The 25,667-nt window shown below is 47.0% G+C and overlaps 2 protein-coding genes across 2 annotated transcripts in view; both read right to left on the bottom strand.

The window, feature by feature from the left end:
* Positions 1-716: 716 nt before the first annotated feature.
* On the bottom strand, positions 717-16,535 carry LOC107108888 (borealin-2-like). Its single transcript, XM_015409430.1, has 10 exons — positions 16,394-16,535; positions 15,603-15,731; positions 13,796-13,845; positions 12,849-12,909; positions 10,460-10,536; positions 6,446-6,510; positions 5,766-5,864; positions 3,425-3,554; positions 2,268-2,354; positions 717-1,002 (listed from the first exon to the last, which is right to left on the bottom strand). Exons 1-10 carry the CDS (start codon positions 16,527-16,529, stop codon positions 955-957), a joined length of 882 nt encoding a protein of 293 aa, XP_015264916.1. The 5' UTR covers positions 16,530-16,535; the 3' UTR covers positions 717-954.
* Positions 16,536-19,236: 2,701 nt separating this feature from the next.
* GPT2 (glutamic pyruvate transaminase (alanine aminotransferase) 2) overlaps positions 19,237-25,667 on the bottom strand; it is a 47,816-nt gene continuing 41,385 nt past the window's right edge. The window contains exons 9-11 of the mRNA XM_015409429.1: positions 23,393-23,548; positions 21,597-21,709; positions 19,237-21,375 (exon numbers count right to left, since the gene is read on the bottom strand). Of these exons, the coding sequence (XP_015264915.1) occupies positions 21,285-21,375; positions 21,597-21,709; positions 23,393-23,548 (360 nt within the window). The 3' untranslated portion in view covers positions 19,237-21,284. The remainder of the gene's footprint in view (positions 21,376-21,596; positions 21,710-23,392; positions 23,549-25,667) is intronic.

A 25,667-nucleotide genomic window follows, 5' to 3' on the forward strand; every position in this document is an offset into this window, starting at 1 on the left:
CCTCTCTGAAACGTCTGAGCCCACTAGGGGCCACCAGAAGCCAGCCATGACTTCCAGGCATACACACACACACACAAAAATATCCCGCCAATAAAACTTTTCATATTTGATTGTATGAAGTCTTATTACACACCACCATTTATTTTCCTGTATCATTCCAAGACCTTGGAATCCCACTGCATTTGAACCATCGCAAGTGGCAACTGTTGACTGTTTGCCGATAGCGTAGTATGTCCCTTAAGAGACCTTTAGGTTGCGTCTGAACAAGCGTCTAAATAAGCACCATTCATGAATTGTCAAGACAGCACATGATTAGCCCTGACCTGGATAGGCCAAGCAAGGCCGATCTCATCAGATCTCGGAAGCTAAGCAGGGTCGACTCTGGCAAGGACTTGGATGGGAGACCTCCTTGGAATACCAGCAGTCGGGAGGCGGGGGCAGGCTTTATTCAGCCTCCTCTCTGAATATCCTCCAGGCCCGCAGTAGGGATCAGTCACCAGAGGTTGTCATGACCTGCAGGTGGCTCACACACACACACACGAAAAATACAAAAAAGAAAAAGAAAAGAAAGCACATGAAAAGAAACAGAAAGCATTAAGACACAGCTCCACGGACATCAACACCAGTAATAAGGCCACAGCCACATAGGACTAGGGCAGTGCCATCTTGACCTGATCCAGCCTATTCTATTGACTGCAGAACAAACACCTCACTCAAGATGAGCGATTTGTGTGCAACAGGGGCAATTTTTTTGGTACCACACCATCTTCGTACAAGCATCCACACCAAAGTCAGTTCTATGCATGAATACAAGGTTTATTATGTAACGTACATGCCATTAAAAAACCCAAGGAGAAAGGGTTGTCCATCCCATTACATATGAGAGAATCACAGAGACTGAAGTTATCCAAGACGCTCCCATGCAAAGTCGGAAAGGGTTACTGGGAGATCCCATCAGCTTGGCTTAACTGTTGCTTTTCCACATAAGACTGTCAACTGGTTCTAAGGAATAAGCAAAACAGAAAGCATTAAGTAACGGGTCAACTTTCTAAACTATCCCTGAACGTTACACCTGTTTATCATGCATAGTCAGTCTGAAAAATAAAACCACTTTCTGGACTTCAGCTTTAAGTAGAAGCAAACGCATTGCAATTGGTTTTGTGGCTGAGTATTAACCATCATAGAGGCCGCGGTGGCTCAGAGGTTGCAGACCGGAAGGTCAGTAGTTCAGCAGTTCGAGACCTGAGTGCCGTGTGACAGAGTGAGCTCCCGTCTCTGGCCCCAGCTCCTGCCAACCTAGCAGTTTGAAAGCAAGAAATTACAAGTAGATAAATAGGTACCGCTTCGGTGGGAAGGTTAACAGCATTCCGTGTGCCTCGGCGTTTAGTCATGCCGGCCACATGACCACGGAAATGTCTTCGGACAACGCTGGCTCTTCGGCTTGGAAACGGAGATGAGCAGCACCCCCTAGAGTTGGATTTGACTGGCTTTCGAGCAAGGGAGACCTTTACCTTTCCTTATTCATCCCCATACAAATAAGTGCGTTCTAGATCAAATCAAGTCTGAATTCTCCCCAGAAGCTAAAAAGGCCAAACTGAGGCTATTGTACTTTGGTCACATTATGAGAACGCAAGATTCATTGGAAAAGCCAATAATGCTAGAAAAAGTTGAGGGCAGCAGCAGGTAAAGAGGAAGACCCAGCACAAGATGAATTAACGCTATTAAGGAAGCCGCGGCCTTCAGTTTGTAAGCCTTGAAGAAGGCCGTTTACGGCAGGATATTTTGGAGGTCATTAATTCATACGGTTCTCATAAGTCAGAAGGCACTTGATGGCCCTTAACACTCTTTAACCACCATTCTTCCAGCATTTATAGTACAAAGCATAGAACGCCCAACTCCTGCCAGGGGTCATGGCCCAGTGGCAGAGCATCTGCTTGGCATGCAGAAGGTCCCAGGTTCAATCCCCGGCATCCCCACTTAAAAGGATCAGGCAGTAGGTGATGTGGAAGACCTCTGCTTGAGACCCTAGAGAGCCCCTGCCAGTCTGGGTAGACAATGCTGACCTTGATGGACCAAGAATATAAGCCAGCTTCATGTGTGTTCTGTGTTCACATGCCAACAAATCTAGATTTGTGATAAGTCTTTCAAGGATGAGCTACACTGGATTGCTGCTGCTTTGGTTTTGACTGGGGGGAGTCCAATTTTTGAAGACAGACATTCAACAGACACACTTTTGTTGTGGAAGGAGCCAGCTAATTCATACTTACCACTAGAGTATGAATATGTTGGACAGTGTCGTCATTTAACAAATCCATGTTGATGTTCTGGAGGTCGTGGTTTGCCGAACAGAGAGTCTGCACAAGAGGAGAAAGGAACCAGCTGGGTCCAGCAATGCCAGTGGAAGGTGCTGACCGTCGTCTCCCCCTCCTTCAGCAGTCCCTTCTAACCCCAAGAAAATTGATCCCTGGGGTCATAAAACCTGTGTATCTATTAGTCCACACGCAGGTGCATTGACCCCAGAAATGAACTTCCAGTTTGGTGTAGTGGGTAGACTCTAATCTGGGAGAACTGGGGTTGATTCCCCACTCCTCCATATGTAGCTGCTGGTGTGACCTTGGGTCAGTCATAAGTTCTTTCTGAGCTGTTCTCTCAAGAGCAGTCCTCAAAAGAGCTCTCTCAGCCCCACCTGAACTGAAGAAGAAGAAGGGATTAGATCTATACCCCGCCCTTCACTACCCGAAGGAGTCTCAGTGCGGCTTACAAACTCCTTTCCCTCCCCCTCCCCACAACAGACAGGTAAAAGAAGAATAAGAGATTGGACTTATACCCTGCCCTTCACTACCCGAAGGAGTCTCAGAGCGGCTTACAAACTCCTTTCCCTCCCCCTCCCCACAACAGACACCCTGTGAGGTAGGTGGGGTTGAGAGAGCTCTGACAGAAACTGCTCTTGAGAGAGCTCTGACAGAAACTGCTCTTGAGAGAACAGCTCAGAAAAAACTTATGACTGACCCAAGGTCATCCAGCAGCTGCAAGTGGAGGGGTGGGGAAATCAAACCGGGTTCTCTTAGATTAGAATCCGCACTAGAATCCGCACACTTAACCACTGCACCAAACTGGCTCCAAGTCGCCTTGACAGAAGACAAAAGAACTTTGCCTTAACTATGCAGGTTTCCTTATACTGAGTTTCAGACACAGCCTGGATTTCATTTTTACAGCCCATAACTCAGGCTATCGTGATCTCATCAGATCTCAGAACCTAAGCAGGGTTGGGCCTGGTCAGTATTTGGATGGGAAACCACTAAGGAAGTCCAGGGTCATTACGCAGAACCAGGCAATGGCAAACCACCTCTGAATGTCTCTTGAAAACCCTACAGAGTCCCCGTAAGTCACTTTGCACCAGTGTTCAACAGCCCCAGAACGATACCTGCCCATCAGCCAGAGGTATGTTGACGAAAGGGACTGCTTTCTCGTGCGGCATGGAAGCGCTTCTTAGAGTCGCACCAAAGGCTCTTCCTGAAGCAGATGCGCTGTTGGAGAGGCCCCTCTGGGGAAGTCTAGGGTTAAGGAAGAAGAGGAAGCTGTCCTGGTACTGCCGATGTAAAAAGAAGCTACCGATAGGCTAATCTTGTGAACCGCTGCTCCAGTGCGAAATGAGATTTCTGGTTCCTAGCGAACCACCAAATATGAAAAGTCTGCCGATACTAAAAAATATACAGATGAAAGAAACAGACCCACCATCAAGTTCAGATATGTCATCTGGATTTTGTGCACGGACACCGCACTTGTGGAAGCGATACAAGCACATTCCCGTCACATGTTCAGATCCCTTGACCAACCACTCAGAAACAAGTAGTGTAGAATGGCTGGTACTGGACTGGGATTGGGGTGACCACAATTCAAACCAATCATGCATCTCACCGGGTAATCCAACTCCCTGTCTTTCTTATTGACTTACTTTATACAACACCTTTCACCTCCAACAAGAAGCCAAAGTGCCTTACGTAGTTCTTTTCTCCATTTTATCTTCACAACAATCCTGTGAGGTAGGTTTGGCTGTGTGACCAGCCCAAGATCACCCAGTGAACTCCCACAGCAGAGTGGCGATTCGAACCTGGTCCTCTCACGTCCTAGTCCTAACCATTACACCATTAATGTTCCCTCCTGTTGCAAGGCTTACATGAACGTCTGCACCATCCTCACCCACAGGTCCTTGAGAGAAGGATTCAATGGGGTGATATAAAAATCAGTAAACAAACCCAGGAAGCGTGGTCAGTATCGTCATCCCAACACTACAGGAAAGGGAACTGTAGGGCAGCTACTGGCTTAAAGCTGCCTTGCAAATTTTTAGCCAAGATGATAGTTGACTCAAAGACTTCCTGGAAACCAAGCTCAAACTCTTGGACACTACCAACTCCTGTTAAGTTGGACTATAAGTTTGATGTAGCTAGTTGATACATCGAGGAAGAGGAGGAGGAAGAGATTGGATTTATACCCCGCCCTTCACTCGGAATCTCAGAGCGGCTTACAAACTCCTTTCCCTTCCCCTCCCCACAACAGACACCCTGTGAGGTAGGTGGGGCCGAGCGAACTCTGACAGAAACTGCTCTTTTTCAAGGACAGCTCTGACAGAGCTATGGCGTGCCCAAGGTCACCCAGCAGCTGCAAGTGGTGGAGTGGGGAATCAAACCCAGTTCTTCAAGATTAGAGTCCGCACACTTAACCACTACACCAATTATTCCTTCCCAGAGACCACCTCCCTTTCCCCTTCCCTTAAAACTCATTGCTTTTATCATCTCCTTCCTTTAAGTATCTCATGGTAACTTAAATGTGGCTCATCTGAATTTACCTCCAAGATTTAACCCAGAGAGATGACTTCAAGGCCATCTGGATAGGGTGTAGGACAAGGACCGGTGATGACCGGGTTTGAATCCCTCACTCATAAGAACCTAAGAGAAGCCATATTGGATCAGGCCAATGGCCAATACAGTCCAACACTCTGTGTCACACAGTGGCCACAACCCAGGTGCCATCAGGAGGCCCACCAGCAGGGCCACTCGACCACGGAAGCCCACCAGGTGACCTTGGGCCCATCACAATCTCTCAGCCTCACTGACCCTCACAAGGTTGCTGTTGTGGGGATTAAGTGGGAGGGGGGACTATGTGAAAATCCACTTTTGAGTCCCTGATCAAGGAAAAAAGTGGGACATAAACACATTAGAATGGATAAAAGTAAGTATTTCTTCACCCAAAGAGTGATTAACACATGGAATTCACTGCCACAGGAGGTGGTGGCTGCTACAAGCATGGACGGCTTCAAGAGGGAACTGGATAGACATATGGAGCAGAGGTCCATCAGTAGCTATTAGCCACAAGGTATAGATAGGGACTCTCGGTCTGGGGCAAGGGATACACTGTATTCTTGGTGCTTGAGGGGGGGCAACAGTGGGAGGTCTTCTAGTGACCTGGCCCCACTGGTGGACCTCCTGATGGCACCTGGTATTTTTGGCCACTGTGTCACAGAGTGCTGGACCGGATGGGTCACTGGCCTGATCCAACATTGGCTTCTCTTGTGTTCTTATCAATAAAAACCAAAACAATCTTGTGAGCTTTTGCAGCCAAGTAGGGATTGAATCTAAAGCTCAGTCCCATGTACTTCATTAACGGGTTCAAAGAAAGAGTTGCCTATGCGGAAGTCCAAGCAACTAGTCTTCTATCACAGGTAAAAAAGAACCTGAGAACAAAACTCAGAAAGTGGCAAGGCTTACCTCCTGGAGCCCACTGGGGTGCACTTAGGGGCAGACGCTGACCGTTCGAGCTTGCAGGGCTTGTCAGGGTTTCTCGCATTTGGAGTGGAGCATGCAGACCTGCCCAAGGTGGATCAAGGAAGAAGAAGAAAAAAGTGACACACAAGATTACCACAATAGTCACTGACAGGTTTTTGGATCTAGAGCTTCCTCTGACACCTGCTCCTGCACAAATCTTCCAGTAGGCAGAAGTCTACCACCATCAGGCTGACAGCTACAAGAAGCAGGGCCTTTTTGGTGGTGACTTGGACCAAAGGATTGCACTGCTAGTTTTACAACGGCTGTCATTCCCACGTGGCTACACCTATAACCCTCCACTTTGTAGGGCTACACTTTGGAAGAGCAACACATTTAAATGAATGCAGTTCTAAGAAATAAGAACGTAACACAGCCAAAGTTTAACACTTTGAATGCCAGAGGTGCCAACGGGAGAGGTATTTGGGCACCCAAACCGAGGGGACTAACATTTAACTTTGGCTGGATTTGGTCACGGAGTTTTGTTTCAACTCGGCAGTATGCAAGTCCTCCGCTATCCCACAAAACTGTGGTTTTGCAAGTTGATGCATTTTCTCATCTCAGCTAAACCTATTTTAAGGCCTTGAATGAAGGACAACAGAAAAGCAGGAACATCTCGCTCTTACCGGGAAGTACTCTGTTTGCCTTTAAAGGCAGAAGTCAAGGAAGCCAGTGACTTGGTTTTCACAACCTGGAGGAAAGAGTAAGCAATAAAACTGAATTGTGGAGCAAAGACCGGGAAGGCCCAAGCTAACCCCATCTCAGAAGCCCAGAGTCGCTACAAAAAGGCAGGCAATGGCAAAACCCCCTCTGTTCGTCTCGTGCCTTGAAAGCCCTACAGGTCACCATACGTTGGCTGCTACTTGACGGCACTTTCCACCACATGAGCACCAAGAATTCCAAGTTACCCTGGTTCTTGTGGAAGCCACCCATTCCGTGATGCCTGGCCCAGTTCCACTGCAGCAAGCTTCCGTATCATTCCCCGAACTACTGAATCATCTTATGTTCCAACACACGGTCTTCGCCCAAGATGTAGACAGCATGCGCAGAATTCACTAGTATAGCCACAAAGCAAGCATGAGCCATCATCCCACACAAGGTTGGTATGCGTGCACCCTTTGCACACAGTGTGAGCTCTAGGACTGTGGATGAGGGGTACCCTCACCTGACCCCTGAACCTAGAGAACATTAGGTGCTTCATACAGCTTTAGACTTTCTTGGGCATGTTGGGGATTATTAGGAAAGGGACTGACAATAAAGAGGGCGAGATTGTTCATAGATGGCATCTGACCCCTCTACATTTACACATTTTACCCTCATATAGCCCCAGTGGTTGGGAGGGCAGTTTGGGCAGCCTACCCCGAAAATAAGACATTGTCTTATACTTATTTTTTCTCAAGAAGACACACTAGGGCTTATTTTCAGGGGATGTCTTATTTTTATTAAGTATAATACAACAATCTACATTTATTCAAATACAGTTAAGTCATCTTCTTCTGGAACATCGTCATAACTCTCATCACTAGGTCTTATTATCGGGGTAGGCTGCACAGAAATCCTGCTAGGGCTTATTTTTTGGGTAGGTCTTATTTTCGGGGAAACAGGGTACATTCACTGCTGGTGGATGTGCCCTTTTATGGCGCAGTATTAGACCATTATTCTTAAACTGATATGTGATATTACTAGGCACAGTAGCCATATGAGGCCAGAATTTGTCTTCTGGAAGAGGACAGAGGTTTCTGCTGTCAGGAAAGATCTCATTTCTTATATCCTGGTGGCAGCCAAGACTTTAGTGGCTAGGCATTAGAAAAGCAGTATACAACTCCCATCGAATATGTGGTTCAATAAGTCATGGACAAAATACCAGATGTTATTTCCTTGGCGGAGAATCTGGACTTTCCTTCGGACTATTTGGAACGTTGGTTCCCTTTTCTTGAATATATGGAAAGACACAGTAAGCTTAAAAGGGTACTTCCTGATAATTTGAAGGTTCTAGCTATATATTGAATCGCTGTTTGGTTGTACTGCTCTTGTGTTTTTTGTGTTTGTAATTATGTTGTTACTAGGAAAAAGGCCCGTTGTGGAAATAAATACAACGGCCTCTAGAAAGAGGCTCTGGGCAGGTGTCCCGGCCTTGGACACTCAGTGTCAATTTGCTGTGGCGACCTCAGCAGGGTATAATGACACTGAATCCACCCTTTTCACCCTGATCTCTGCTACCTAAAGAACAGTTGTAATTTTTAGTGATCTCCAGCCCTCACCTGGAGATTGGCAATGATGATTCCCCAGAAGGGAATAGTTGGTTTGGAGGGTGGAGTCTATGGCTTTGTACCTGTCCGAGGTCCCACGCCTCCTGAAACCTCACCCTCTCCAGGCTCCATCCCTCACATCTCCAGGAATTTCCCACCTGGAGTTGGCAACCCTATCTCCTTCCCAGCCAATCATCAACCTACCTTTATTTCCCCCTCACTCTTCAGCTTTCCACCCCCCACACACCTGCAGCCTCTCCCGTGCTCTGAAGCCCTGACTGCTACGTCACATTGGCTGTCATACGGGGGCCACCTCAGCAGCATATAAGGATACAGAGCCCACCATTTTCTCCAGGGGAACTGACCTCTGCCATCTGGAAAGCAGTTGTAATTCTGAGTGATCTCCAGCCCTCACCTGGAGTTTGGACACATTTTACCTCAGAACAGCAAAACTGTTTAGAATGTTAGAGGCAAAAGCCAATCAAGTCGCATATGCAAACGACCTCTGTGTTCCGAGGCAGAGGCCAATGAGGCTGCATATGCAAATAACCTCTGTGTTCTGACTGGCTATGTGGGGGGGGGGGGGGGATTAGCAAAATGTTTAGAATGTTGGAGGCAGGACTCGGGCAAAGCAGCCAGTGGATAGGGAGACCCTCTGAATGACAGATCAGAGAGCGAACTGATTTTGGAGCGTGCGGAATGTTCTAGAGAAGTGCCACCACCATTCGGCTTTTATTTATAAGGGAGATTGTTGTAATTTCCTAACAGTTGTTATATTATATAAATAAAAGATTATTGGGGGGGGGACAGGTTATATTATAATGCCCCTGTATAGACCCGCAGTGAGGCCTCATTTGCAATACAGTGTGCAGTTCTGGTGACTATATCTCAAAAAGGACACCGCAGAGCTGGAAATAGTACAGAAGAGGGCAACCAAGATTAGTGGGTTGGAGCACCTTCCCTACAAGGAAAGGCTGAAGAGTCTGGGACTTTGCAGTTAAAAAAAAAAAGATACAACGGGGGATGATACGAGATTTATAAAACTATGCACAGGGTGGAGAAGGTTGAAAAAGAGAACGTTTCCTCCCTCTCCCAAAAGACTAGAACTCAAGGGCATCCAATGAAGCTGTCAGGCAGTAGATTCAGGAGGGACAAAAGGAAATACTTATACAAGTGATTAAAAAGGGGAATTCGCTGCCAAAGGATATAGTGAGGGTCACAGGAATAGATGGCTTGAAAAGGGGATTGGACAGATTCACGGAGGAAATGTCTAGCAGTGGCTACCAGCTACACTGACTAACGGGAACCTCCACATTCAGAGGCAGTCAACGTCTGAATCCCAGTGCCAGGAGGCGACAGGGGAAGGCCTCAGCCTCTCAGCCCTACAGTTGGGCCCTCCAGAGGAACTGACTGGCCACTGTGTGAGGCAGGATGCTGGCCTAGATGGACCACTGGTCACATCCAGCAGGGCTCTTCTTATGTTCTTATGAAGGTCGCGGCCTCTCTGCCCTGTTGTTGGCCCTTCGGAGGAACTGGTTGGTCACTGTGTGAAGCAGGATGCTGGCCTAGATGGACCCCTGGTCTGATCCAGCAGGGCTCTTATATTCTTATGAAGGCCTCGATCTCTATGCCCTGGTATTGGCCCTTCAGAGGAACTGGTTGGCCACTGTGTGAGACAGGATGATGGCCTAGATGGACCCCTGGTCTGATCCAGCAGGGCTCTTATATTCTTATGAAGGTGTGAGAAGGGAGAATCTTTCCCTCCACACCCCCAGACACTCTTTTCAAGTGCTCACCCCCCCACACACACTGAAGCAACCCCAGCTTTCAGACATATTCTTATTTTATTGCAAACGCGTGGCCATGGAAAGATGCACTCTCTAGTTCTTTTCCAACTCTGGGCATATCTGTTAATCTCTATAGAAACAACCAATGAGACCAAAAATCTGCCCAAGAAATCAGACACTTTGGAGGGGAGGCAGCAAAGATGGCACCCCTCCACCCTTTGCACAAAGCAAATGCACGTCAAACTTGCATCGCCCTCTTCTCCCAAGGGTCATATAAACAAAACATTGGAAAACCAGGGTGAAGCAACAGTCAAGAGAACTAGATGAGGACTGGGGAGACCCCAATTCAAGTCCCCACGCAGCCATGATGCTCACTGGGTGATCTTGGGCCAGACGCACTCTCAGCCACACCTGCCGAGGAGCTTTTCTAGGGTAGCATCCAAGTGGCAGAACCACATACTGGCCCTGAGCTCCTGGGAGCAAGGACCAGATTTCATTTTTTTAAAAACTAGTCAATACTTTCTCATCAGCAAGACAGAGACAGTTCTAAAAGACAAGGTCTCCCCCAACCAAACCCACGCAAAACACCCCTTTCCGGACTCACTTTTTGCGACGTCTTCTTTGCCTGCGATCCGTGCTTCCCTTTTGCATCTTCATATTCCACAATTGTGGTGACCTTCACTAGAAGAAGCGTTTCGCAGAGCGTCATTAAGCACTTGGCGCGCCAAGTTCCCTCTAAGCTGAGTTAGTGTGAGCTAGCTCACAGTTTTTTAGCCTCCAGCTCACACATTTTTGTCTCAGCTCAGGAAGGATGGCTCCAGAGCAAACTAATTTATGCAGTGGCCAAATCGCTCACTCACAACTTTAATGCCAGTAGCTCACAAAGTAGAATTTTTGCTCACAAGACGCCACAGCTTAGAGGGAACGTTGGCCGCCAACCATCTCTCAAAGATTTGCTGGGACATTCTAGCTTGGATTGAGAAAGCCACGTGGCATTCTACCTCACCAACAAGCTTTACAGACACCCCCGCCACAACGGCCGAGAAGTCACTCCAAAAGGGTCAAGGAATCTTCAAGAGTGGCATGCAGTCTGATGTTGGTGGTGGTGGTGGTGGGGGGAGAAAGGATATATGTTCAAGAAAATGCTCAAGAAAAGCACTTTCTGCTCACCCAAGCTGATCCATGCCATGGAATCAGGTACAAAACCACTCTCTTCTAGAGCTTAGTTCCCACCACCACCACCACCACCAGAGCTCAGGACAGAAGAAGAAAAAGAAGAAGAGATTGGATTTATACCCCACCCTTCACTCGGAGTCTCAGAGCGGCTTACAAACTCCTTCCCCTTCCCCTCCCCACAACAGACACCCTGTGAGGTGGGTGGGGCTGAGAGAACTCTGACACAAACTGCTCTTTTTCAAGGACAGCTGTGACAGAGCTTGTGACTGACCCAAGGTCACATCAGCAGGTGCAAGTGGAGGAGTGGGGAATCAAACCCGGTTCTCCCAGATTAGAGTCCATGCACTTAACCACTACACCATTTGGCTAAATGAACAACATGCGCCCAGTAGTGCACTCATTTTATGTGCAGAACAATGGAAGCAGCCGTGCTACAAGATTTTAGCAGAGCTCTTAAGAAGAGCAGGGATCTGACTTTGTAAATTGATTTACACCGTGTAATCCACCTTAAGTCACACTTAGAAAGGCAGACAGTCAATCAAATCAATGGCGGCTTTGCACATATAGTCATTAGATGCCTCAGAAGCATTATAATAGATTCCCACTAGCTATACTTTTAAGAAAAGTGCGTGAAAGAGCTACTTCCTGTTCTCAGCAGCCAATCCCCACCAAGACAGAGCCAGCAAGGTATAGTGGTCAGGATGTTGGACTAGCATAATGGAGACTCAGGTTGAAGGGCGATTCTGCATCTAGCATTCGCTCCACATTTTCTCAACTGGGAGGAAAAAGTGCAGCTCAAAACCACAAATACCTCGGGGCAATGCCCTACGGACTGCAAAGTCACCCCTGAACGGCCATAAATCTATGCAGAAGGTACCATAAAACGTGATGGTCAAAGGAAGTGACCGCAGCCTGCAATGCAGAGGGGGAATTTCTGTTCCAACCTGGGTTTCGTAAAACAACGGAGGGAAAAACCAATGCAGAATCACCTGAAACCCCCACTCTGCCCTGGAAGCTTGCTGGGGGGTGACCTTGGACCAGTGACTGCCTCAGCCTAGCCTACCTCACAGGGTTGTTGTGAGGCTAAAATGGAGGAGAGGAGAAATGATGGAAGCTGCTTCAGGCCCCCATCAGGGAGAAAGGCAGGGGACAAATGATGGAAAGAAACAAGCGCTCCAAGCGTCAAAGACACGCACTCCATTGGCATCGCCACCCTCAAGAACAAAGTAGAACGTGTTCAGCGGCAGAAAAAGACAGTCAAGAAATAAAAAAGTTTACAGTGGAGGAATTCAAGGTTTCGTCTTACAGCGGCTGTCTAGAAGAGGGAGTGGCATCTTTAAGCAAGGCCCCAACCGCAGACATAGTCTGAATAATGCAGCAAATCACTTGGGGGAACTTCCGGAATAATCCCCCCCCAAAAAATTGGCAAGACAACCAGAAGAGCCTTTATTGGGCATAGTCAGCATCCTCCCAAGTGCATCTGCGGCAAAGACGCATCAGCCTCCAGGGCTGCCTCCTTCACCAATCACCGTATGGCATTGAGTGTAGGATAGCCAGGAGATCCTAAGATTGTCTGGCAGCTTCAAGTTCTAACTCTTTCAGCATTACGCACCACTAGGTGGCGAGCTAGACTTATTTCGGGGGACTGAGAGAGAGCTCTGAGAGCCGCGACTGACCCAAGGTCACCCAGCTGGCTTCATGTGCAGGAGGGCAGAATCGAACCCGGTTCTCCAGATGAGAGTCCCCCGCTATTAACCACGACACCATGCTGGCTCTCTTCGAAGCATTCCCTCTTCTAAGCATGGAGATCGGCTCACCTCGTTTGCTGGCTGACCGCACCAGCTTGGGGGTGGGCCCTTCTCCCACCGAGCAGTCGTTCTGCGGCGTAGACAGGTGGGGGGGCAAAAGAAAAAAGAAAGAGAAGAGGCTGAGACTTCCATCTTAGCCTGTTATTCAAATCTTTCCAGTGCCTCTACTGCAGACTCAGCTTGATGCACCGTAGCGGTTTAAAGGCAGACTGACAATTAGAGATGTAACATTTCTGACATTTTGAAGCTCGGAAAAAACACTGGGTTTTTTCCGGGTTTTTTCAGGAAAAAACCGAAATTTTCAGAAAAATTGGAAAAAAATGCTACATTAGCATTTCTTTTGTCTTTTCTAGATTGAAAGTCATTCTGTTACTTTAGGAACATAAAATATGACTATGGACATTTTTACTTGGCATGAAATTATCACAACTAGCATATTAAAAATATAGTGTATCCAAACAATTATTACAAACAGAATACCCACCCACATGCAAGAACAAAACTGAAACTTTTTAATTTTCTTCTGACAATCGCACCTCCTAAAGGAAGAAACGCATCTTGTTCTTGCATTGGAGAGTTCAGTTTGTAACCTAGGACTTGCTTGTCCTCAGTGCACAGAAATTAGATCAATCTGATAACATATATATATATATATATTTTAGAAATGATTTGGAAAATATTTGAACACCTTGTCTTAAAATATTTTATTCATCATGTTAAAATAAAACATTCCATAATCATTTTTTTTCCTTTTCTTTTTTCAATTTTTCCAATTTTTCAGAAAAAAACAAAAAGGCTTTTCCGGGCCTTCACATCTCTACTGACAATCAGGGTGGGGTTCAACACATGACTTTAAAAGCTGTGCCACGAATGAGCTCACCAACCCAGCTACCCAAAGGCGCACCGGGATCCCAGTTCCGTGAACCCAAACAGCCGCTACATGAAAGAAAACTTACAGCTGTCACTGCAGCCACAACTGTGGCTGCTGCTTCGTCTTCCTTCAGATCTGCGATATAGAGATAAGACCATCAGACCAAGGTCCCGGGTTGCAGATGCATAAAAATCAGCTGCTTCTTCTAGCAATCTTTCCTGCTTTACTAAAACAGGAGTCTGGCAGTAACTTGAAGAAGAAGAGACTGGATTTATACCCCTGGAACCTCTCAGCATACTAAGCAAATGCTCTACCAACTGATACACAGTCCCAACTTCACACATGAAACTGCCTTATACAGATATAGGGGTATCCCCTATAGGGACAGAACCTGCAATTGTCTCTATAGTGAACCTGATTCAGTTGCTCATATCCTTCTACGCTGTCCCCAATACTCTACCATGCGCAGCTATTTGATCAGTCCCCACTTACCTTCCACAAGGAATTCGACTGACAATGATCTTCAAATTCTATTGTCTGATAAGTTCTCGGCAATTTCCCTGTCTGTTGCTGAATTCTTAGCTTCTGTTTGGAAGCGAAGGGTAAGGGCGCATAAGTCTTAATCCCCCTTGTGCTCATTTGGATTGTTATATTTTTTAACTGAGTTCACTATTCTTGAGAAGTTTAAAAATGATCCCCTGTTGGTGTAACTTGATGTAACTTGTTATGATCTATTAATTCGTTCTATTAATTTATTTGTTCCATTGCCTTCCTTATTGTTCCTGTGTTATGCCAATAAAGGTCTATGTATATGTATATAAGATGCTGAACTGCAGGCTGTGGAAGGTCGGTAGTTCAGCAGTTCGAGACCTGGGTTGCCGCATGACGGAGTGAGCTCCCGTCTCTAGTTCCAGCTCCTGCCAACCTAGCAGTTCGAAAGCAAGAAATTGCAAGTAGATAAATAGGTACCACTTCGGTGGGAAGGGAACAGCGTTCTGTGCGCCTCGGTGTTTAGTCATGCCGGCCACATGACCACGGAAACGTCTTCGGACAGCGCTGGCTCTTCGGCTTTGAAACGGAGATGAGCACCGCAACCCTAGAGTCGGACTTGACTGGCTTTCGAGCAAGGGAACCTTTACCTTTACTTTATATGTATATGTAAAACTGCCTTATACTGAATCAGGCCACTGGTCCTACTCAAGACTGGCTGCAGCTCTACGGGGTCCTCAGGCGGAGGTCTTTCACATCACCTACTGCCATTCCTGAGCCTTTTAACTGGAGGTACTGGGGGACTGAAACAGAGACCTTCTGCCTTCCAAGAAGATGCTCTACCCCTGAGCCACGGCCCCTCCTCGTCATGAAGCCGCCCTATCCTGAATCAGCCATTGGGTCCACAGAGCCAGTATTGTCTACTCAGACTGGCAGCTGCTCTCCTGGGTCTCAGACAGAGAGGTCTTTCACATCACCTGCCATCTATCAGAACTTTATTCTTAGTTGTCACTCTTTAACTATATACTATTACTCTCACTCCTTATATCGCTTAATGTTACATTGTTTTATATTACTCTTTAGTTCAGGGGTGCATTTAGATTACCCCTATCATGTATATCTTAGCCTGTTATTCAAATCATTTTTATTGTTAACTCAACGTTTCTTTTAATAAAAATTGTAAGTAATTAAAAAAAAAAAAAGAACTCGAACCTGGGCCTTCCGCATGCCACTGCTGAGCCACGCCCCTTCTCCCTTCACCAATTTTGTCCACGCCTGCTCAGGAGTAAGACCCACCAAGGTCAAAGGCGCTTCCTCCAGAGTAAGCTGGCCCCTACCCCGAGGGAAGCCCCCACCCCACTCGGCTCCCCTTACTCCCGAGTAAGCCCAGCCCGGCACTCAACTGATCAGGTCCTTCCTCCTCATTTCCCGCATGACCACCGGCCTGGTCAGGAGCTCCACGCGGAAGGCCTTCTCGGCCGTCTGCAGGAGGGACTCCAGGTCTTGCTTCATGGCTCGGAGGTGCTCCTTCGCTGCGGGGGGGACAAAAGCAACGGGCGGAGACGGTCAAAAGAGAAGCCATGCGCAAGCTGGAACGAGGCCCCTTCCGTGCACTCTGCGGGCGCATTTGTGCCATTGCGCGCAGGAAACCCCAGTTGCAGAGTGGACTTAAAGGACATGATTCAACATGGGAGAAAGCGTCCCGTCACCAGTGTTCCCTCTAAGCTGAATGAGTGTGAGCCAGCTCACAGTTTTTCAGCCTCCGGCTCACACATTTTTTTTCTTAGCTCAGGAAGGACGGCTCCAGAGCAAACTAATTTATGCAGTAGCCAAACTGCTCACTCACAACTTTAATGCCAGGAGCTCACAAAGTAGGATTTTTGCTCAAACTGCTCTCGCAACCTTAATGCCAGCAGCTCACGAAGTACAATTTTTGCTCAAACTGCTCTCGCAACTTTAATGCCAGCAGCTCACAAAGTAGGATTTTTTGCTCAAACTGCTCTCGCAACCTTAATGCCAGCAGCTCACGAAGTAGGATTTTTGCTCACAAACACTCCACAGCTTAGAGGGCGCATTGCCCGTAGCGGCGCCCAAAGAGACAAGTCTTGACCTAGACGCCGCAAGCGCTCCATGTCTCCAAACGCGGGGGCCCCGATTCCGCAGCCCCAACAGCCTCCGCCCTCCTCCTCCTCACCCTGCTGGTCGAAATCCCGGAGAAACAGACTGATCCGCTCGTCCCGCTGCTCTTTGCTCAGGAGGCTCCGATCCGGCACCACTCCGGAGTCGCCGCTGCGCTTCTCGGCCCCGGAGTAATACTTCTTCAGCGCCATGGCGGACCCACGCGCAGGCAGAAGGCGGGCGAGGGGAGGCATTTATCGGGAACCCCGCCCCGGGGAAGAGGCGAGGCGGGCCGAAGGCCGGTCCCGCCCTCTCCAGGGGAGGGGGGGAGGAATATTTGAGGTGGGGGCATTGGCTGGAGGGAACTCTCTTTCTTGGGGGCTGCCAACCTCCAGGTGGGACCTGGAGATCACCCGGAATTACGACTGGTCTGGTCTCCAGTCCAGACTACAGAGATCAGTTCCCCCGGGAGGAAATGACTGCTTTGGAGGGTGGGCTCTGTGGCATTATGCCCTGCGGAGGAGGTCCCGCCCTAATCTCCCCCCCCCCCTTTATCCACCCCTAAATCGCAGAGGAGGTCCTGCCCTAAATTCCCTCCCCCTTTCATCCACCCCTAAATCTCCAGGGATTTCTTAACTCAAAGCTGGCAACGGAATGGATACCACTAAAGATTTTTGAAAGGGAGCAAACCGGGAGGTGGGGGGGAGAGGGCCTCTCACAATTTCCACCTTTTCTGGCTGGTGATCTCCTGTGACTTTAAAAGGGGAGTGACAGGGCCACAATCCATCAGGTCTAGCACTCCCCAGTGGTTCTCAACCCCTGGAAAAAGAAGAGGAGATTGGATTTATACCCCGCCCTTCACTACCCAAAGGAGGCTTACAAACTCCTTTCCCTTCCCCTCCCCACAACAGACACTCTGTGAGGTGGGTGGGGCTAAGAGAGTTCTTGACAGAAACTGCTCTTTTTCAAGAACAGCTCTTATCAGAACTACGGCTTGCCCAAGGTCATCCAGCCAGGTGCAAGTGGAGGAGTGGGAATCAAACCCGGAGACAACTGATATGCATGGTCCAGTTCAGATGAAGACCTTTGAAATGACTGGATAGTACAAAAAATGTCATCAACTCAAGTGTTTTGGACCTCTCTTCCATTTGTATTTTTCACACAATTTTGAAATGTATCATTCACACACACAGTATTGTTTTTGCATTGTTTAGCACATATACATTGCTTTTTTTCTCTTGTTTTCTGGATATTATGAGCTGTGATTCTCTAGTCTTGTACCTGTATAATTTGAATATGGCACAGATCTCGGAAGCTAAGCAGGGGTGGCACTTCGAAGGGAGACCCACCAAGGAAGACTCTGCAGAGGAAGACAATGGCAAACCACCTCTGCTTCTCACTTGCCTTGGAAGCCCTGCGCTGGGGTCACTCTTAAGTCGGCTATGACTTGTACCACGACCTCCACTCCACCAGAGGTCTCCCATTGTATTTTTCACACTATTTTGAAATGTATCATTATTCACAAACATAGTATCGTTTTTGCATTGTTTAGCACGTGTACATGGCTTTTTTCCTCTTGTTCTCTGGATATTATGAGCCGTGATTCTCTAGTCTTGTAGCTGTATAATTTGAATATGGCGCAGATCTCGGAAACTAAGCAGGGGTGGTACTTCGAAGGGAGACCCACCAAGGAAGACTCTGCAGAGGAAGACAATGGCAAACCACCTCTGCTTCTCACTTGCCTTGGAAGCCCTGCGCTGGGGTCACTCTTAAGTCGGCTATGACTTGTACCACGACCTCCACTCCACCAGAGGTCTCCCCTCTGCAGCAGTCTGCAGTTGTAGCTCTATGGTCCATCGTGGCATAACACAGAAGGTAGGAAGGGGGTCGGCTGTAAATAGAGTTGCCAGCCTCCAGGTGGGGCCTGGAGATCTCCCGCTTTTACAACTGATCTCCAGCTGACAGAGATCAGCTCCCCTGGAGAAAATGGCTGCTTTGGAGGGTGGACTCTATGGCACTGTACCATGCTGAGGCCCCTCCCCTCCCCAAAACCCCACCCTCTACCAGCTCCACCCCCAAAGTCCCCAGGTATTTTCCAATCCAGACCTGGCAACCCTAGCTGTAAAATATGCACCCACGGGAGTCTGTTAAAACTCATCCCCGGGAGACTTTGCACTGCCACAAGTTGTTTTCAATAGCTTTTATTTATTTTGTAGATACATTTAAAAAGTCATCCAAATACAGTATGAGGAGCACCTGTAGGAAATTCGTACCTACGAGCATGCATCACGATAGCGGTCTTACTCGAGATCTGAACATAAAAGGTCATGAAAGACAGACAAATCAGTTTCTTAGGTCGCAATCCTCAAACTCGTCCGTTTGTAGAAATGTCCATCCAAGTTAATTCCAGAACAGGATTTCTGAGGGCAGCCGCCTCAGTTCAAGCACAACAGAATTGAAACGCAAACTCATTACAGTACATACAAATGTTGTCAATCAACTAGAACACGACTGCCATGTTCAAAGAAACGCAGAGAACTCCCCACCCCCAATCGTACATTCTCCTTTGCAGTACCAGAAACCAAAAGGCACCGTAATAAGACAGTTTACAAATGCAACCAAAAGTAGGGCAGCGTTCCTTGCCTTTGACAAAGTAAGTTTTAAGGATTGCTGCCCTATTTTTAAGACAGAAGGAGAAAGGGGAAAAAAAAAACCTTTTAAAACACCCGCAAAAGTATTATTTAGAAACATGTAAACCTCTTGCATTGTTTTCAGGAACATCGGGTGTAAACACAAGGTTCGATACAAAACCCACTGGCTTGTTAAGAATTCAAATTCTACCCCCACAACTCCCAATGGAAAAAATCTCTACTTACAAAAAATATAAAAATAATATACGAACTGCCATTTTGAGCGCAGGGGATTTGGTTGCGCCTCCACGTTCAACACGGCAGCTTCTCCCAAGCAAAGCTGGATTTGAGGAAAAAAGTGCAATTTGAGAATTCTTACAGAAACCCCCCCAGGTTGGACACGGTTTCTTTCAGCCTTCCGCTGCTCCAGAGTTACTTAACGCTTACAAAACCGTGGAAGTGCAGAATGTTGCGAATCCAGGTGTTTCCATCAAAGGGCAGGCTTTTCTGCCGCTCTTGTCCCCGTGAGGTGTGAACGGGATAAGCAGGTTGAGAGCTGACAAGTTGACAAGCCCTACAGGCGAAACTACAAAGTCTGATCCTGCGGCTCCCAATATTTGACACTGGACGGTTGTGTCTGCTGTTGTCCCTCGTCAGGTTGGGTGGCTTGGTTGGTTTCTTGGAACTCTGTGCCTGGTCTGCAGCCAAGTAAGGACAGTGGCCTGTCATTTTCAACCAAAGGACTGGTCTAATTCATCCAGGAGAACCATTCACTTGTCTGAGAACATGGGCTGGTACCAAGAACAGGTACAAATACTAAGCCAAGAAGATGTACCAGATGTCACGTACTTTCACCTTTATCATAAAGTTAACCCCAACTGGCTCGATCATGGAGGACTCCTGGCTACAACAACAATAGGGTGCACTGACTACCGAGCGGTAAAACCTACTCTGGTTAGCAGTGTTGAAGGCCCGTTTGCCACCACTAACTAGAACACATTACGGAATCCGATGCGATTCTGCATCCCGGGCAAACGTCATTGGGTTTGCAATGATGCTCGCTGGCGAGAGGGAAGCCAGAATTCTTTAGCTCCATGTGACAGGCTGGTTTGCACCGTCCCGCCAGAAATCCCACGGCCTCTCCGAAAGGGAAAAGCATCAAGAGGTAATAGGTTAACGTCTGTTGCTAAGCATCCAACATGGTGTGGGTAGAATGAAGACTACAGCTCTGCTAAGGGAGGCTGTTTAGCCAGACAGTATTGTACCGCTACCCGGAAAAATGGCCCCCTTCTGCCTGGCTATGACCCGTCAACCTCGGGTGGTATTTGTGGGGCTGTCTGATATCTTTCTCCTAGCACCAGTGTTTGGTATACAGCCCATAGGAATCCAATGTCGGCAATCTCTTGGACTCAGATGGATGCCAGTTAACAGCGCTCTCTTCCCTGGCATGACTCGTCTACTCTGGGACTAGTTTCTAAAGCTGCACAGAGCCAGACGCAAGAGGAAAGCATGAATCTGATTATTTCCGTTCTCCTCTTACTTCACGGCCCTTAATTCCCACCCCCCTCCTTGCTCCTAACCAGATGATTTGGCATTATTCGTTTCCATGCAAAGTCCCTGGATATTTATTATTCTCATGCTGAGCCAACCAAGCCCACATTAGAAAGGCAGAATTCAACAGACAGAGAATAATTTTGGCAACTTCTTGAATCCCCCTCCCCAAAAAAAGAAATGTGATGCATGTTTCTCTTGAGGCTTTACAGGATGTCAATGGGCCTGATCCACCATGAATTTCTGCCCAAGACTCTCTCAAGAAAGTCAGTTACTTAAGAGCTCACGCAGACACTATTTCAGCTGAGTTAGCTTTCACGTAAGACAGAAAGGCATGGTGTTTCTCTATAGAAGGTAGGTTTTTTCCTTTAAAGTACGGAAAGGTGTTTATCAACACCGAGTTGCCAGTCCGATCAAATTTTGCTAACGTTTCATATTTGAGTTTCAGTGTTTCTCAAATAACATCCCCCCACCCCACCTCTTAACCTTGTTTACCCAGCCCAGCCACAGAAGCGGAGTATATAATTTCTGATCAAGGCACAAAATCTTACCTTTTTTTCTTTCTTTCCAAATTTACCACTCTTTACTCCCTCTCCCCCTTCCATAACATTAACACTTAGTAATATATGCCACAATGTACTCAGATTTCACAGCTGGGCTCTAGCGATTGTATTACGGACTGGATTTCAGGAGATTAAAAAAGCATATATTCCCTCCCCCCCATCACAGCTTTGTTTTATTTTCCCCGTTCACTCTAGGAGAAAAAAAAGAAAGTCTTTGTTTTGCTTAAGAGTACTCTTCAAGGAACTTTATATGAAACGCTTTCACTTTCTCCAGCAGGATCTTCAGTTTCTCGGCGGGAGGGAGAATTGTCATCCTGGGGGAAAACAGGAAAAGGCATTTTAAACCTGTGTGGTGGAGGTGGCATCAAAAGAAGAAAAATAAGAGCAGACACACAGCAACTGCTGGTGTGATCCAAAGTAGAGTTAACACCTTTCTAGGCCCAATGACTTCCATGGGCTTTAAGGGGGTAACTTTGCTTAGGATTGCTCCGTGTATCTCCAGCACCCCCTACTTGAGTGTTAAACAACCCTGTACCTGAAGTGGTACGTTCCTTCTCTTTGGCCAAAGCCACTGCCGGGAACCACACAGATCCCAGTTTCCTCCAGAAGTTTCATACAGTAGAACATGTCGGGAGCCATTTTGTGAACCTGAAGAGATAAAAGTAGACTGATGGGCGTTCTCGCCAGAGGAATCTAGGTGAAAGGCAAGCAGAAGTTTCTTCCCTTTCCTTTTATGAACAACTGTGTTCGAGTCCAATAGCACCTTACAGACCAACAAGATTCTGGGGTTTATAAGTATTCGCAGGGCTATTTTTGGGCAGGAACGCACAGGAACGGAGTTGTGGCTGGCTCCCGAGCTGGCCACGCCCAGCAGGAACTCATTAGCATAACAGGCCACACCCAACAGCAGAAACTCATTAGGATTGGCTGCATTAGGAGTGTGTGGCCTAACATGCAAAGGAGTTCCTGCTCCAAAAAAAGGCCCTGGGTTTTGACAACAAACAAGGTAAACAGAAGAAGAAGCGAAAGGTGGGTGTGGCTGGATGAGCACACTTCTGGTAACATGGGGGTGCGTCCTAATGTGCTAATGAGCTGTGCTGTCAGGGTTGTGGCCTAATATGCTAATGAGTTTCTCCTGTTGGGTGTGGCCTATTATGCTAATGAGTTTCTGCTGGGCTTTTTCTACAAAAAGAGCCCGGGGTATTCGAGATTTGATTGAGGGAGCTTTGAGTCTTGAAAGCTTGTGCCCTGCAAATCTTTTTTTTAATTATCTATGTGTGTGTGTGCATGTGCGCTTGCATGCCTGGAAGTCACGGCAACTTCTGGCGACCCCTAGTGGGGCTAGCACATTTCAGAGAGGTGGCTTTGATAATTACCTGCCTCTGCACCCCGACCCTGGTATTCCTTGGAGGTCTCCCTTCCAAGTACTTGCCAGGGTCGGCCCTACTTAGCTTCCGAGATCTGATGAGATCGGGCTTGCCTGGGCTATCCAGGTCAGGGCATACTCTGCAAATCTTGTTGGGTCTCTAAGGTTCTAGTGGACTAGAATCTAGCTGTTCTCCTGTAGACCAACGTGGCTATTCTCTGAAACTCTTGTGACTAGAGGTTTTAAGCGTACAAATCAATACAATAAAATAGAATAAAAATACATGGCAGAATGAAAGATCACTGTTTCTTCCCAACTATTTTTTTTTCTGCATTGGCTCTCAAATACTTGTTATTTGGTTTATTTATAGTACGCTTCCTCACTATAAAGCGGATTACACAGTGTGTCAGTGCAACCTCTAATAAGCAGTGTAATAGGACTAGGATCACACAAGTGGAAATAGTAGCTGTGATATGTTAAAACAGTGCAGAAAACGGTGGTGCATAAAGAGAAGACAATGCAGTGAGCAGTGTTCCTTCTAAGCTGAGTTAGTGTGAGCTCGCTCAGAGTTTTGTAGCCTCCGGCTCACACACTGTTTGTTTTAGCTCAGGAAGGTTGGCTCCAGAGCAAACTAATTTATGCAGGAGCCAAATCGCTCGCTCACAACTTTAATGCTAGTAGCTCACAAAGTAGAATTTTTGCTCACAAGACTCTACAGCTTGGAGGGAGCATTGGCAGTGAGTGCTATGTATAATATCCTGCTAATATGTTCTATACGCAGTGGTATAGTCCACAGTCCCCTTCCCTTCATTTAAGGCCTCTCCTGAACCATTCCATTATAATATAGCCCTGACATAACTTCTTTGCCAGGGCCTAAATGGAAGTTAAACGTTTTACCCATACATTGCAGTTTGGTTGCACCTAAGGTTGTCTCATTCTCTCCTCTGCTGCTACGCAGTTCTCACCTTTGCAGTCTCAATAGCTTTGGCAGGGATAAAGATCCGTGGGAAAGCATACATGGCTCCCTGAAGTGGATTGCAGTGGATGCCCGGTACTTGATTAAACATGTCTTCTGCGAGTTTGGCTTTCCTCGCCAGGTTGTTCAAGACGGACTCCTTTTCCTGTTTCAGAGAAGGGGAACAGAACAGACTCGCACAGAGGGCAAACGGACCGCACGGCGCAAAGTCACAGACATAAGTTCTGCGCCTCTTTATTCCTAGCAAGCGGCGCTCCCGCAAAGAGTCTGAATATAGCCTCTCTTTCCTCCATGGAATGAATCGTATGCATAAAATTCAGCCAAGCCTTGTGCAGAAATTAGAAAGAGAAGACAGACCCTATACTAGCAAGCTTACGATCTGTACTTATAGGGGAAGAAAGGGAAAGGATAAGAATGTTAGCAGGAAACAGTCAGACTGTAAACGCAAACCTATGACGTGGGGAAGATTATCATGCATAGTAGCTACACACGTTGTGCTACGTATGCACAGATCTGTGGAGGGTATGTGCGTGTCATATCATTTGACCAGAAGCACTATCCTCCCCCCCCCCATTATCTTCTCCAGCAACAGACAGTGCCTGGATGCTCTTGCAGACAGTACACTCCCATGGAGCACTGGAGGGGAACCGAAGGAGAAACACCTTCAGACCCCGACTGTTTCCCAGCCGTTGTTCCTCATTCCTTTGTTGTTGTTCAGTCGCACAGTCGAGTCCGACTCTTTGCGACCCCATGGACCAGATCCCGCCAGGCCTTCCGGTCTTCCGCCGTCCTCTGAAGTTTGCTCAATTTCATGCTCATTGCATCTATGACACTGTCTAACCATCTCATCCTTTGCCGTCCCCGTCTTCTTTGACCTTCAATCTTTCCCAGCATCAGGGTCTTCTCCAGTGAGTGCTCCCTTCTCATTTGGTGGCCAAAGTATTTGAGCTTCAGTTTCATTATCTGTCCTCTCAGGGAACAGTTTTAGGATTGACTGATTTGATCTCCTTGCAGTCCAAGGGACTCTCAAGAGTCTTCTCATTGCTACCATCTCAAAACTCATGACACCCTTTTCAAATAGCTCACGAGCCTGTGGGAGAGGGGCAGGGAAGGGTCAAACGTCAAACCATTTGAAAGACTGGCATCTGTGTCCACACAGCCAAATACAGGGCAGGTACGGGACTGAACACATCGGAAGAAAGCGTGGCCGAGCAGTAACTGGATCTTGAAACAGGCGGCTCACGGGCATGCCCAGGAACAGAAAGCCGCTGCCCAAAGCGGCAAGATTCCAGTCTACTAGCACCTTTAAAACCAGCAAGACTTCCAGGGTAGAAGCTTTTGAGAGTCAAAGCTCTGGTAAAGATCAGGCAAAGGAAGCCTGAACTCTTGAAAGTTCACACCCTGGAAATCTCATTGGTCTTTCAAGGGCTTTACTTCTGTGGGCCAAAGAGTGATTAACACTTGGAATTCACTGCCACAGGAGATGGTGACGGCTACAAGCATGGACGGCTTCAAAAGGGAATTAGATAGGCATATAGCATTCGAAAGTAGGGGTATCTGAATCTAACCTATAGTAGCTTACGCTCCTTAGACCTGGTAATTTAAATAATCAGAACAATGCTCCCAGTTGTTTATGGAACAAAGTTTAAAACCAGTAAACTAGACTTAACTCTAGATAATTTTATTTCTTTTAGTTCTGTTGTACTGTTTGTGTATACTTCTTTTTGAGTTATTTCAATTACATTATGTTCTGAGAGTGTGTTATACTTATTTCAAAGTAGTGTACTTAATTACAATACTTTGCTTATGTATTATACAGAAATACTTAAAAGTGTTAGATATCCTATTTGATTATGATAAGTTTGATCCCTCTGTAACTGTTTAACACTGTTTAATGCTTTTTAAATAATAAAATATTAAAAAAGAAAGAAAGTAGGGTATCTTGTTTTGAGCTCCTCCCATTAATGTCTTTGTCTCTGTTCGTACGTTTGTTTATTTTGTTTGATTTATGACTCACCCTCCCCTGCTACCTCAGGGCGAGTTACAACATATTATAATGACAAGCATAATTTAATATTAAAATAATTCTTCAAACCAGTTTTATTATGACTATGAGTAATCATAACAGTTAAAAAGACAGAAGAGGAGAAGAGACTGGATTTATACCCAGCCCTTCACTACCCAAAGAGTCTCAGAGCGGCTTACAATCTCCTTTCCCTTCCCCTCCCCACAACAGACACCCTGTGAGGTAGGCAGGGCTGAGA

Source organism: Gekko japonicus, unplaced genomic scaffold, assembly GCF_001447785.1.
Source record: "Gekko japonicus isolate JY-2015 unplaced genomic scaffold, Gekko_japonicus_V1.1 scaffold794, whole genome shotgun sequence".
NCBI lineage: Eukaryota > Metazoa > Chordata > Lepidosauria > Squamata > Gekkonidae > Gekko > Gekko japonicus.